Here is a 15,710-nt window from a genome sequence, read left to right on the forward strand (position 1 = left end):
ACAGAAGCAGGTCTCTGTTTTTCTAAGTTTATGACACTTAAGGAAACTGTATTATATTTTAATTTATTTTCTTCTCAAAAGCTGACAAATGTTACTAGAAATTAGAGGAGCATAAACTGATCTATTTTGTAACATCTCTCCAGAAATATTTTCAATCATCTACTAATGTGTCCCATCTCTATCTTGAATGTCAGTAGTTCCAGATTTATTCTCACTGGTTTTCCTGGCCTTGAAGTTCACTATCTCTGGATCTCCATCCCTTTTTCCTCCATTTATGCTATGGTCTTCCTGGGAAACTGCATGGTGCTGCATGTGATCCGGACTGAGCCAAGCCTACACCAGCCCATGTTTTACCTCCTTGCCATGCTGGGCCTCACTGACCTGTGCATGGGACTGTCCACTATGTACACAGTGCTGGGGGTCCTGTGGGGGATCATTCGTGAGATCAGCCTGGATTCCTGCATTGCCCAGTCCTACTTTATCCATGGTCTGTCCTTCGTGGAGTCCTCTGTCCTCCTTGCTATGGCTTTTGACCGATACATTGCCATTTGCAACCCACTACGCTACTCTTCCATCCTAACTAATGACAAAATCATGAAAATCGCGGTGGCAATCTTATGCAGGAGTTCTTTACTCATACCGCCAGTCATCATTCGCCTGAAGTTCTTAAATTATTGCCGCCCCCACATCCTTTCTCACTCTTTCTGCCTGCACCAAGACTTAATTAGAATGGCCTGTTCAGACATCCGCTTCAACAGCATTTATGGTCTAGCCCTGGTAATCAGCAACCTACTATTGGATGCAGTGCTCATACTTATCTCCTATATCATGATCTTATATGCAGTCTTAGCTATTGCATCACGGGAGGAGAGAATCAAGTCCTTGCAGACCTGTGTATCTCACATCTGCGCCGTTTCAGTTTTCTATATCCCCATCATCGGTCTGACTATGGTGCACCGCTTTGGAAAACACCTCTCACCGTTGGTTCATGTCCTCATGGGCAACATCTATATCCTTTTCCCACCCTTGATGAACCCCATTATTTATAGTATCAAGACCCAACAAATACGAAGGAGAGTCCAGAGATTGTTTTATCTGAAAAGAATGTAAGTCTTGAGATCAAATGTGAATGTATTTAAAAGTCAACAAGTGCAGCTTAAAAGGGTAAGAGTCAGTAAATAGTCATAACTATATTTAATGACTTTTATTTGTATGTTTGTCCTGTTACTCCCTCTCCATTTTCCCCCACAACCATAAGTCAGTGAAACTGATATGGGTTATATTGTGATCAATTTTATAAATCAGAAAATACATATATAATGGGCTGAGGATCCTATTAATGTATAAGGCACATTCGCTATTAAAATGTATATCTTACCATGTTCAGCTGAGTGAAGGTACTTTGGGATCTACTCATTAAGGAAAAGATAAATGTTACTGATTAAAATCCTTTAATTAATTATTAAAGTGTCAGCAATGATCTTAGTCCATTTCCACCACCTTAGGTAGCATTCTTGTTTATTCAGCCATTCTCCCTGCTAACCACTTTATCCACATGGTCATGTAATGGAGTAAATATCATGAAGAAATTGGACTCTTCGGGCCGTTTAAAAAGCAGTGAGACAAACAACGAAAAATTAATCTTGATACCAAGTTACTCACCAGCCACGCAATCTTTCCCTATTCCCTTCCTATGAGCAGTAATTGAACTAATGATATTGACAAGCAGTAATTGCCAGGGTAGAATGAAGTAGACTTTTGTGATTAGTTTGTTTATCCAAATAAAACAAATAGCAATTACCATTTGAAAATCATTTGAAAATATTTCCTAATCTCATTTAAATTACCTGCCCCAGTTTAAAAAACAAAAAAGAAGAAGAGAGAGAAAGCATAAAATGTTACTATGACCAAGTAATATCAATGTTTATTTTTTGAAAAAATAATCAATTAATTATTTTAGAGAGAGAAAGCAGGGAGGGGCAGAAGGAGAGAAAGAATCTCAGGCAGGCTCCATACACAGTGAAGGGCTCAATACGGGGCTTAATCTCATGACCCTGAGATCATGAACTGAGCTGAAATCAAGAGTCAGAAGCTTAAACGACTGAGCCATCCAGGTACTCCTCAGTATGTTTCTAATTTATCTCCCCATCAAGACTGCATGTAGGTATTATTTTTGTTACATACATGGATAGTTTAAAACACATCAAGGTTAAATAATAAGTCAAATTTTGACAAGGTAGAAAGTGATGGGATTTGGATATATTCCTTGCTTTAGTTTCCAACCATGTGACATTTCTTCCTTTCTTATTTTCCTTCTGTACTTTTTAATATGAAGTTTATTAAATGGTTATGCAATCATCATAAAAACATCTCTGGACTAAAAATAGATCACTAATTAAATCATGGATGGTAACACGGTATACATATTTAGACCCTGTTGGTATGTGTGTTTCCTCAAAATATTATTGCTACAACAATCTCTGTAATATAATTATGGCAACTGTTTTTGAGGTATACTTACAAACAGTAATTTGCTCTGTTTAGATGTGCATGTGCAGTTTGATGAGCTCTGAAAAACATGTACAGTCATGTAGTCACCACCATAATCAAGAATGGAATATGTCTGTCACTATCAAAAGTGCTCTTCTACCTCTTTGGGGTTAGTCTTCTCCCACAACCCCAGGTTCTGGAAGTCACTAAACTGCTCTCTCATTTAGTTTTCCCTTTAAGCCCAGGTCATGTATATCAAATTATAAACAATTTAATCTCTATATCTGGATTCTTTCTCTTGCAGTAATGCTCTTGAGATACATTCTTGTTTTTGCCTATATGTGGTTTATTTTTAATGGTTGAAATTTTTTTTTTAAAGATTTTATTTATTTATTTGGCAGAGAGAGATCCCAAGTAGGCAGAGAGGTAGGCGGGGGTGGGGGTGGGGGGGGGGAAGCAGGTTCCCTGCTGAGCGGAGAGCCAGATGCAGGGCTCAATCCCAGGACCCCGAGACCATGACCTGAGCTGAAGACAGAGACTTTAACCCCCTGAGCCACCCAGGCACCCTAATGGTTGAATCTTATTCCATGGTATCACATAGAGTAAACTGTGTGTTCATTTGTCAATTGATGGACATTTTAGTGTTTTATGGTTTTGATTTTGAATAAAGCTGCTATAAGCACACATGCTATATGATTGTAGAAGTGTTTTCCCCAAACCGATAAAAGTTTACCTTTGATATTTATATCTTTACTTTTAATAATACAACAACCACCTCAGTGATAGTAATCATCATCATCATCACCATAAATATAATACTTAGTTTATATTTACCAGATGCCTATTTTATGCCTGGAATAAGTTTATGTCATGGAAACATTGCCATGACAGTGATTCTTGTTATTAATCTTCAGAGCAAATCCATAGGGTAAATCATAATCATTGAGTTTTGCAGATGAGCAAATTGAATAAAGGCATTTTAAATTACTGGCAAATAACAGTGGGGCAGTACAGCTTCACACCACTTTTACCTCTGCTGTTATGGCTTCATTTTCCATTGTATTGTATCCCATTGTTCAGCTTGTTTTGTTGGTGGTCCCATTCATGATGTGAGTTCAGAATTTTAAGTTGTGTATTGATGTAAATATAGGTTTTCAAAGCCATTACCAGTGGAACCAACTATTTAATAGGCCATTATTCTCTCAGCCAGTGTTATGATATGCCAAATTCTATGTTATAGGCTTGTACTATATACTGAAAAAGTCAAATGTGTGACTTTTGCCTTTGTTTTGATTTTTAGTGTTCCATTGTTCCAAGAGACTCTATCTATGCCAATGATTGTCTAAATCTCCAACTTCCCACTTACAGGTCAATTAAAGTTTTTGAGTTAAAAAGATATATTTTCTGTGGCATAACTTAATTTATTTCAGTAACTTTTCTGTCAATTGGAAGTTGATGCTCTCTGCTAGACTAATTCTTTCCTCCATAGCTCTCTGCCACTCACTCCCACTCCCATACAACTCCCTTATTGCTTGTGTTCAAGGGGAAGCCAAAGTGTCCAGCCAACACTGAGGCAGTGGGATGAGAGAACTGGATGGGCACCTGGTCTGCATCTATAGTACTTGGGTGAGATTTGTTGAATGAACCTCATCTTACCTACTCACTCTGCAAAGGCCTCTATCGTTTCTGCAGCCTTTGCTGAAATTTGATAATTTTGTCCTGGATTCCACTTAGTGAGGCATCCAAAATGTTGGATCTTACTCTACAAGCCCTGAAACCTGACCTATTTTCTCTTACTTCCCCAAATCTGGCATTTGTGTCTATGGCCCTTGGCTACAGAACCATTTTTCCCGAACCAAAGCAACTCCATTTTCAACTTCCCTAGGCAGCATTTGCCATGGTCTTTGTGTTCCCCACAATGCTGTGAAAAACTCCTATATTCATTTGTTGCCCTTGGGAAATAGAAGGAAACCAGGTCTCTGACTTAACGTGCCACATGGTCATTTTTACTCTAATGCTACTCTCCCATGAAGGCATGAGACAACTTGTGAAGAAATCTCTTTCAGATAGTTAAGTGGGAAATAAGATATTCATCCCCCCCGCCTTTATCTTCCTGTTCAAAGCTCATTGGGTTTCTATGTTTTTATTCCCTGACATGTTGAACAAGGGTCAGAGAGTGTGAAGCTGAAAATAGAACCTTGAAGACTGTATCTTCCCTCTCCTTTCCATTTGTCTCTTCCTCATCTCATGCTGAAAGGGGTTCTCTTTTGTGTCTAAAAGGAACTTCCTCTGCATCTAAACCCCTTCCTTTCTACCCTTATTCTAGCTGGTACCCTTTAACAGAAGCACTTAATGGTAATAGACTTAGTGGAGGAAATGAAAACTCAATATTTTTCAAAAAGCAGAATATCTTGGTATTTCATGTGGATGGGTGTGTGTGTACACACACACACACACACACATATGGAATATATATGGAATTAAACACCTTTCTGTAATATAGATATATAGATATATTCTGATAGGTTTCAACTAACTCTTTATTCATGGTACTATCTCTCAATTTTGGCTGCTTCTACTTATTATAAGGTAATGTTTATGTATTTTTGGCGTAAGTTAAACTTTCTTTACTATACTACCTGTATATCAATTCCCAACCCCAACATGTCCCTTTAAATGTGCAGGTAAATGATTCTTCTAAAAATTTACACATTACTAGAATTCTATATATTTTTCCAGAATTTTTGTGCAAATATGCAATATATATGATTCCTTATATGAATATGTATGTGTGTGTACATCCATTTATTTGAGATTACCTGATATGTCCCATCTTATGAACCTGTAATTTCTCTTTAAAACATTTTTAGCTTAGGGACACCTGGGTGGCTTAGTCAGTTAAAGATCTGACTTGGGCTCAGGTCATGATCTCAGGGTCCTGCGTTGGAACCCCACTTTGGGCTCCTTGATCAGCGGGAAGTTTGCTTGGGCCTCTCCCTCTGCCCCTCTCCTCATGGGGGCTCTCTCTGTCTCTCTTTCAAATAAATAAAAAATCTTTAAAAAAATTTTAAGCTTGGGTGCGGAACTGGCTTTGATTCTTTCTCTCCATTTCCTCTCTACCCTCCCCCTCCTTCTCTTTTAATAAAAAGCCCCCCAAAACAAACAAACAAAAAAAACACAAAAAATTTTTAACTTATTTCCATATTACTGTTTTGTTGTAATTTTTCCTGTAATAATAATTACACTATATTTAAAGTATATTGTAATGTATTCACCCTGTGCATTTATGTTTTTAGCTTTCACCTTCATCAGCAATGGTATGAGCAAATGACACACATTTGTAAATTTGCATGAGTACTTGTATAAGTGAATACATATTCATATTCATATTCAATACATATAAAGTTCCTTTATTATTTATTTTGTTACATATTTATTTCATCGGACATCCCATTGTTGCTTTAATTCCCTGATAAATATCTTTTACTGTTACCAGTAGCAGTAATAATCATTGCTCTTATTGTGAAAAAAATACAGTTCATAGCATTCACATAATGACCAGGATTGTTATAACTACTTTAATATTCATTTGAGGAGCAGATATGGATTTTCTGTCCATCCTAATGCTTTAACTAACATATATGCTAATGATTCTTCAATTTCTATCTCTGACAAAATCTTTCTCCTGCCTTCACACTGAGAAATTAAAATGGTTCGATGCCCCAAGATTACCTAAATCATTATGTCCCAGAATGTCTGACGTTATGTGAAGAAAGGAGCCTCCTTTCTCTATCCTGCAGGTCCAGTATTTGTGGGATACAGATCAAATATACTACTGGTAATAATAGCAATAGGCAACATTCTTTGAATTTCACTGTGTTATACACTGCTTTTACAAGTTTTGTGTAAATCATCTTATTTAATACTTTCGATAACCTTATAAAATATGCATTATTTCCTGCTCACTATAAAGATAAATATATAGAAACCCAGAAAGGGTAAATACTCTTTGCCAAGGCAAGACATCTGGAACTCAAAACTTGAACTCGGAGCTCAAATGCTCAACTACTAGGTCACAATGCTAAACACATATTATTTTCTCTGAATTTCAAAGGTAATATAGGAAAATGGAAAGAGAACCTGTTAAGTTGATTTGGAATTCTGTTTTATCCATTCTTTTTTAGGGGGTGGGTTGTGTTTTCCTCTTTTTTACTTTTCCTATTTTTCTGTGTCAATATGAAATTGAAGATAGTGACTGAGTTAATGTGCTTTAAGTCTGTTGTAACTAAACTCAAAATTTACACAGAGTCCAAGGTGTCCCTGATCTGATACTGTCCTGAAAAAAATCAGCAATAAAATAAATGAATAAGTAAATAAGTTTTTAACATGATCTCAAAAATTCCCTGTTATTGTCTTTTCATAATGCTGGCATAATATAAAATGTCTGATATAATTTGAGGGACTCTACGATTGGTGGCGTTACATAGAAAAATGAAAAATTAAATTGTATAGTTGACATCAGCATAATTTCTTGCCCACAGAAAAGATATGGATAAACTTCTCCTGAATTTGCTTAGTCTTAACTCCATAAATAATAGGGTTGAGAGTGGGTGGTACCACCACATAAAGATTGGCAAGGAGGATATGTACATGGAGTGGTATATTGTGGCCCCCAAATCGGTGAGCAAAGAATGAAAAAAAGGCCGGAGTATAGAACAGTAGGATAACACAGACATGGGAGCCACAAGTACCCAGAGCCTTGAGTCGGGCATCTTGGGAAGGAATTCTAAACACGGTACGGAGTATAAGAGCATAGGAAATGATGATAAACACCACATCCAGGCATGTAGAAAATAGCGCTACAATCACACCATAGTATATGTTGACTTTGATGCTATCACAGGCGAGCCTGGCAATGCCCATATGTTCACAGTATGAGTGATGAATAATATTCCTCCCACAATAAGTAAGCCGATAAACCAGAAAAACCAAGGGGAGGCAGATGAAGAAACTCCTAATCACGGATGCAATACCCATTTTTCCAATGACTGAGTGGGTTAGAATAGTAGTATATCGTAATGGATAACAGATGGCTACATAGCGGTCGAATGCCATGGCCAGCAGTATGGCAGACTCTGCCACAAAGATGAAGTGTAGAAAAAACATCTGGGACACACAACACCCAAAAGAAATACCCCCATCTTGGAACCAGAAGATTGCTAACATCTTTGGCGTGGTGACTGTGGAGAGAAAGATATCTGCCAGGGCCAACATGGACAAGAAAAGGTACATGGGTTCATGAAGACTGCGTTCAGTAAATATTAGGAATAATAAGAGGGTGTTGCCTATGACAGCAACTATGTACATGCAACAGATGGGAATGGAAATCCATATGTGTGCATCTTCTAGTCCTGGGATACCAATCATGGTGTACCAAATATCTCTAAGGTTGGTGAGGTTTGAAGAGATTGCCATATTTTACTCCGTCTGCTGATACTAGACACTAGAATTGAAAAAGAGAAAGAGAGAGAGTGAAAAACCAGAGTTATTTGATCAGGTTTGGGTATGAATCTTGGCATTGGAAAAAAGTATTGCTTTAAAAAAGAATCAGTAATCAGTAATGATTCAAGGATGATCATTCAAGGATGATTCAGATAGGCTTCACTGACCTGAAAGTTACCGTGACTGTATGGAGCTGATGCTATGGTAATGCTAATGGTTATAACTACAATAATAAAAAAAAATTATGGGTTTATAATTTGGTCTAGACACTATGGTTGATACATTATACTTATTGACTCAGCATCATACATGAAGTCTCTTAAATACTCTTGCACATCATGGTTTTCCTTCTCATTTGACCGGTCTTTTCCAATGATAATTCTCAGTTTCTTTCTGGTTATTAATCACACACTCCAGAAATAAAGAGCTCAGAATACTAGTGTGGCATTTGGAGAGTTCAACCACTAAGTCAGTAACAACCATTATTTCTGTAATTCAATATAAAGTCTTTCATCACCAAATGAAAATATCTTGGAGAGAAAGAGAAAGATATATCAAGATAGCCCTTGCTTTGCATATTGCTGTATTAACTTAACAAGGTTCATATTGGAATCATATTCTCTCTTTCCATAGTCCTAGTATGCATATTTTTCAGTTAAAACAATACTGTGCAAAGCAAGAGCTCCTATGACATCATTCTAACTCAGCAGAGAGTATCCTTTTACACACATTACATCCTCCCTTTATTCTCTCTTGTTTACACTGCTTTTCTTCCTCCTATTTATTCCTTCCAGTTTGTGTTCAAATATGTGTCCTTTCCTTCCCCCCATTTTTTTCTTTTCTGGTCAAACTTAAATATTTACTGGAGAAAAGAAAAAGGCAACTCAGAGGTAAGGAAATAACAACAATGAAAAATGAGTTTCAAACTCATGCAAGAGTTATAAGTTAATGAATATTTCTTTAAGTTCATTCTGTGACTAATACTATGCTAAAGAAGGAATTGAATACAAACTACACATATCCTTTAAAATTTGTATAGGATCAGAAGAGGCCCTATATTGCTAAGCAAATGTTGAAAAAGAAAAACAAACCTGGTGACATCACGTTGCCCGATTTCAAGCTTTACTACAAAGTTGTGATCAGCAAGACAGCATAGTACTGGCATAAAAACAGACACATAGACCAGTGGAACAGAGGACAGAGGCCCGATATGGACCCTCAAATCTATGGTCAAATAATCTTCGACAAAGCAGGAAAAAATATACAGTGGAAAAAATACAGTCTCTTCAATAAATCGTGCAGGGAAAATCACACATATCCTTTGTTTCAAGGATCTCTTATCCTTGTGAGGATCATGGGACATAGACAAAAGTACCCTCCAAAGCAGATCAGGAGAAGAATGATGGGAGACATGAAGTCACATGTATATAACACAGAAGAGACATTACCTTTAACTAGAGGGTGAGGCAAAGATTCACTGAAGAGTTGTCATTAGATCTGTTTATCAGAAAACTTTTAGGCTTCCAAGAGACTACCATTAGAAAAAAGAACCAAGACAAATAAAAACCTAAATTGAGAAATGTCTTAAGTCATTGTAAAAATCAAGTCATGTATCAAAGGCTCAGACACATGAGACATATGACCGGACAAGTAGATTGTGCCTTAAGGATTCACAGTTTTAAAAGTCAAGCTAACCGCTTTGGGTTTAGTTCTCTATACTAAGAATTGATTTCTTATTCAACAATATTTCCTGAATATCTAATATTTTACCATAGTTTTAAGGAGAACATAATGGGATCAAAATTTAAGATTTACCCTTTCAGAGAAGTTTTTGCTGGTGGGCAATATGCTTATTTTTTATTCTCTACTTCCCAGTAGCACACTAGTATAATTCCTAGTGGCAAGTTTTGTAGTATTTTTCACCACTCTGTCTGAAGTTCCATGATTGCTATGAGCATATCTCCAAAATCTAATATATTTTTGTTGAGTAAATGTGGTTTAAAAAACAAAAAGTTGGATTGAAGAGATGAAGGAGAACTACCTCAGTTAATGTAGGAAGCTTTTGCAACAAACCAAGCAGAACTAAGAATTTGATTTTAAGAGTGAAAACAAGGGGATAGAGAAGAAATATGTTTAAAAAAAAAACAAATCAAATGGAGAATTCGAAGTGATAGGTTATATGAGGCAAAAATGAAATGAGACCTACTGTCTGGGAAAATGTGATGCCACTAACCAACATAAAGAATAAAGTAGGAGATGCAAGACTCAGGGAAAGGTAAAGCAATTGTTTTGAAACTGCTAATATATGATGTGCCTATGGAACCACTAAGGAAATGAATCTGGCAGACTATCAAACCTGCATAGTGCACTGGAAGAGAACTGGACTAGGCATGAGGCTCTATCTGAGCGGATGCCTCAGCTATCCCATGAACCAACTGGGACCTTGGGGGAGGCATTTCACCCTTCCAAATTCTTTGCCCATATAATTTGGAACAACTAGCTCATAGCTACTTCTAGGTACTAAAGATTAAAATCCAATCATGGAACTGGAGCTTAAAAATACATACATACATATCAGGCTGTATGCTTCAGTTTAGTATAACTGTTACTCATTCTATTAGATTCAAAAACGAAAGACTTAAGAAGAGAAGAGTTATGGCATTAAATCTCCACCCTAGCTGCATGTCCAGTATGTAGTCCCTTTGATCACAGTGACAGCTTTCAATCACCTGGGTTTTTAACCCCAGAAACATGTTGTACTCTCCACATTATTTATACTGTTTAACTAATGTTTGAGTATTTGCCATGAATTATATCCTGTGTTAACTACTTTTTATAATTTAATGTTCACAAAATGCCATTTAATTATAATAAGAACCCAACAGAATGGCTACTAGAATGGTATCCACTTCACACTTTAGGAAACTATGACATAACTAGTTTGAATAATTTGTCCAACCTAGTATCTAGGCAAGCAAAGATTCAAACTCAAGTCCTCTTGCTTAAAAAACCCCATGCTTTTAATACACTGTTTCATTTGCCACTAGTGAGCACTCCCTTCTTCAAACTTTCCTCTTCTTCATTTGTCTTGATCCCATTGTATTCTTGTCTGCCTAACAATTTTCACAATTCTGAGGTTTTTTTCCAATGTTATTTTTCTTACTCTTTCCAGTGGTGGTAGTGGTGATGATGATGATGATGGTTCATTGTCACTCCCCAATTGTTGTGTTGAGAGTAGGATGTGAAATAAAAATATTAGATATTCACTAGTGTCTAGTGAAAAATATTAGACTTTCATTAGTGGCTAGTACCATTTCAAAGAATTGGTGAGGGTCAAGTCTGACAACCGATTGCAAGCTATTGGGTGTGTGAGAGCTGAAAACAGCAGTGGTGAACAACTCTTGAGAAGATTGGCACTGAAGGAAAGGAAAGCAGTAACTGGAAGGATCAAAGGGTACTGGAAAGTGTTCTTTTGAACAAGAGATGAACATGTCCATTTATGTCAGAGAAGTTTGGTAGTGAAGAAGATTTGAAGCAAGAAAGTGAACAAATTTTGGGATCAAGGCCCCCTGATGAAAAAAGATAATTCAACCAGCTTATTACATGGGTGTTCTGCTTCTTCCATTGAAGCCAAAAGTAGTCAGAAAAGTATTAAGGGATATATGAAAGATTTTCACAAGACTCACATTCAATCCAGATATTTATAATAAAATAAAAGATAATGATTATTATAGTTATTGCCAAGCTCATGTGGGGGAAAAAAAGAAATCTGGAAGAGATGCTATTGAAAGAAAGGGGTGTAGAGCAGAAAATAAGAATGAATAAACAATTGCCCAACAGTAGTGAAGGCTATTAAGGTAAGGAGAAAGAAAGATTTGACAGGAGATCTAAGGGTATCCTAGCAGAAAGAGAGGTTACACATGGCCAGAGGGGCAACCGACTTCTCACCAGGAAAGTTCAACTTTCCAGGATCAAGCATAGTCAGACAGAGAGAGGGGATCTAATCACCGGAAGAGAATCAATGTCCAGCACTCGAAGGAAATGTTGGGTGGAAGGACAAATGGCTTATAAAGACTGAAGAGATGCCATGGATCCCCAAAAGAAAGAGCAGGTTTGGTCAGAGAGGGAATTGTTGCCTGCTTCAGCTGATGCTAGTCAGTAAAAGATTCTGTTCTTGGTCTTTCTAACTTCTTACTTCTTGGAATCCAGGTAGGCAGTGATCTTCTCCATTCATCTTTTTCTCTTGTGCACACTCTACTCACTTTCCTTTCAGAAGTACTGAGGATACCACATTTTAAATGCACGTGTTGCGATGAGCACTGGGTGTTATACACAACTAATGAAACGTTGGACGCTACATCAAAAACTAATGATGTACTATATGTTAGCTAACTGAATATATTAAATGAATATGCACTAATATATTAAAGTAAATCCCATAAAGCCACAGAAATGAGCTGATTTTGAAAACCAGCTTAGATACCAACTCAACCACGGTTCCTGATAAGCTGAGATGGCATAACCCTTATATAGTCTGTGGTCAAGGCTCCCTTTCTCACAGTCAGTCATTTAATTCTGTTCTAGGAATCATCCAGACCCAGTATATTCTAATATGATTCACATCTTTTCCCTTTCTCTCTAACACTGCTTACCTCACTCAAAGAGTGAGTTACTATTCTGCTGTAACTGTGGGAACACATGAACAAACTATGGCAGGAGAGGCCACAAACAATGAGCCAACTGATCTGAAAACCTGTTACCCTCTTATCAGAGATAGCCAGAACTTTGTCAGACACTTGAGGTCCAATAGAGCTCATGGTTTATTTACTAAGAGGTAAGTTTCACTTAAATGCTCTCCTTTTTCTCCCTCTTTCTTCCCAACCATTTATATCTTTCTCATACCCTTGATCTCTGCATTTTGTCATATTTTATCATTTCCATTTTATTTCCCACCTTAATTCTTCCCTGTCCCAAATATATAGATAAGCCTCTCCCCCCAAATAAAAAAAAAAAAACCAGTAAGTAAAAACTTTCATAAACTGGCCACAACAGCTAGCCTTATGTCTCAACTCCTTTTCTGTTTTGGATGAAATGAGGTGAAGCTCTTTTGCACTAAATTGTTCCAAAAGAGTTTTAACCAGCAAGTTGAAAGTAAATAAGGAAAACCAAACAGACAGAAGTCTTCTGGAGAAGAACCTAAAATCATCATCACCATCATCATCATCATCATCATCATCATCATCGTCATCTCAGGGATCTCTCTTCTCTTGTAAGAAATCTTATGTGACTGACTATAGTCGGGCAACAAAGCCCCAGACACTTTTCTTCTGCTGAGCCCATTTTTTAATTAACCCAACTTTCACATTCTGAACCAATTCTTCCTCACAGAGATTGGCTATGACAAGAGCCATATACCATCTTTGAATTAACACTTCATTAGCTTGAAAGAGCATGGTCTGTCCAGGTAGCCAGATACTCATATTCATAACAAATATCATTTCACAGGCATGGACATTCCTCTACCACTCCCATGGAACTGCTTAAGCCATGACCCTGGGAAGGTACTGTACATAGGCACATATAGCAGGAATTAAAAACCAAAAAGCACGACACAACTCCTTTCCTCTGTACCAGGAGTATGCCTAATCTAAAACCTGAGATTCACAGGACACCTTCAGAACATAGCAGTCACTTACTGCCCGGTATGAAATACGAGGGGCTTATTACCTCCTTTGTTCAGCAACTGAACCGAGGCCCTGAAAGATAAGCTGGATGTTCTTGGTTGAGGTCGCAACATTGGGTCTGAGGCTGGTTTTATAGCTTTCTCTACCCCAGGAGACCTAAAACCCAGGAGAATAGGGGAATCTAATGAAGTTTCTATGGTCTTCTGAGCCCTTGATCTTTTTAGTAAGGTCAAGAAAGAACCAGTGATGGAGTAAGTAGGGAGGCTTGTAGGTAGAGGGAATTAATGGCAGCCCTATCAGCAACAATGATCAACACAGAGTGCTCTGGTATATATGAACAAATCACAGAAATATGGGATGTTGTTGAGGTTTCCACTTATTCAATGTATGCGTTTTTGGGAGAGACTGATTTCAGAGTAGAGGGTCTATATTTTAGTGTCAAGGAAACATGAACCTTAGAATCTAGTACCTCCTGAAAAATAGCATAACCTCCATGGGGAGAGATAGAGAAATTTATTATGAAATATTTTGTCCTGTACTAAATCTGCATCAAACACAAATATATAAAGAAATATAAAACACTCGAACCCAGCTCACTGTTTAGTAGAGAAAGGGAGATATACATGTGGAGAAAAATGTCCTTTAAGACCAACCAACATTGCCATAAAACTTACCAAGTTTAAAACATATTTCAGATGTAACACTTCTTTTAAAATCATAAAGTTTCCTGGTATTTTACCATTGGCTGAATGAGGATATTGAAGTCCAAAAAGTCCAGTCACTTGGTTTACCTGTACATATAGTAAGAAATCAACCTGAAAATCAAAACCAGGTTCTTTTTTGCCAAATCTCATGCTCTTCCTAGGCAACCCCTTATTATTAATAAAACTTTAGAGTGATCAAGTAAAAGAAGAAACACTTCTCCATCAGAATTAAAACCATTCATTAGAAGCTAGGAAGTGTTCAGTGTAATTTACTTTTTGTATGTGAAATAGTATGCAATAGTATATATGACTGTATGGATTATACTTATACTCTAGGACAAGAATCCAACACCGCATTATGGAACCACCTAATCCAGAATTGTAAGATTACAAAGAAGGACCCCATGTTTCAGGATTTTTTTTAAAGATTTTATTTATTTATTTGTCTGAGAGAAAGAGAGAGAAAGCACGAACAGGGGTAGAGAAAGAGGGTCAAGCAGACTCCTTGCTGAGCGGGGAGCCTGATGCAGGGCTCAATCCCCAAACAGAAAAACCCCATGTTTAAAGGAGGATAAATCAATGTGAAAATTGATCTATCTGTACACCTGTATAGATATATGACACTGTATAGCGTCAATCAGGTGAAATCAGACAGAGATTGTCTCTGCCCCGTACAATAACTCTACGCCTATCCTTTCTGATGCCCTCATGCAGCTTGTTCAGGAATCAGTACACTCCAGCAGCACAGTGGAAGAGTAAGTTCCCTGGACTGTACACTCCTTCTGTGTAGTAAGGCCAGGTACACTGGTACAATATGCTTAGTTCATGCTCTGCAGAAATGAGATAAGGGTGTTGAGAAGCCAGATTAAGGTCTGATTAAGGATAGAGAAAGCTCTGAATCTCTAGTGCCTTACATTCTTGACAAATACAGGTTTCCCCCCATTTAAAAGTGAAAGCATTCCTATGAAAACTTTTGGAAGCCAAGATGATGTAAAGTGAAAAAGCAATTAATTTTATATGAAAAAACTGTTAGCATTTCCAGATCCAAAACATAATGCCTCTTAAGCTTTTCTGATTCCATAGGACACATCTTGTTAAAGGATGCACAAAATAAATGGAGATAAAGAACAGATGCTCACAGACATGGTTCAGAGCCATGAGGGTTTGACGTTGAGATGCTGAGTGTGGCTCCTGGGGAAGGATTGTGGTTCCTGGGGAAGAAGCCTGGTGGTGCATGACTCTGGCTGCTCAGAGTCTGAGCGGCCTCTCTAAGGACCTGGCTCCCTGCAACACAAGCATGGAATCCTAGTTTCGCTTTCTGCCTTTTCAG

The 15,710-nt window shown here is 37.4% G+C and overlaps 2 protein-coding genes across 2 annotated transcripts; one reads left to right on the forward strand and one right to left on the reverse strand.

The window, feature by feature from the left end:
• Positions 1–165: 165 nt before the first annotated feature.
• Positions 166–1,110, forward strand: LOC308350085 (olfactory receptor 51V1-like; the record flags this gene model as incomplete). Its single annotated transcript, XM_080815087.1, has 1 exon — positions 166–1,110. One exon carries the CDS (start codon positions 166–168, stop codon positions 1,108–1,110), a length of 945 nt encoding a protein of 314 aa, XP_080671213.1.
• Positions 1,111–7,008: 5,898 nt separating this feature from the next.
• LOC308350034 (olfactory receptor 52Z1P-like) lies at positions 7,009–7,965 on the reverse strand (the record flags this gene model as incomplete). Its single annotated transcript, XM_080815034.1, has 1 exon — positions 7,009–7,965. The coding sequence occupies one exon, from the start codon at positions 7,963–7,965 to the stop codon at positions 7,009–7,011; it is 957 nt and encodes a 318-aa protein (XP_080671160.1).
• Positions 7,966–15,710: the final 7,745 nt, after the last annotated feature.

Source organism: Martes martes, assembly GCF_963455335.1.
Source record: "Martes martes genome assembly, chromosome: 10".
Classification (NCBI taxonomy): Eukaryota; Metazoa; Chordata; class Mammalia; order Carnivora; family Mustelidae; genus Martes; species Martes martes.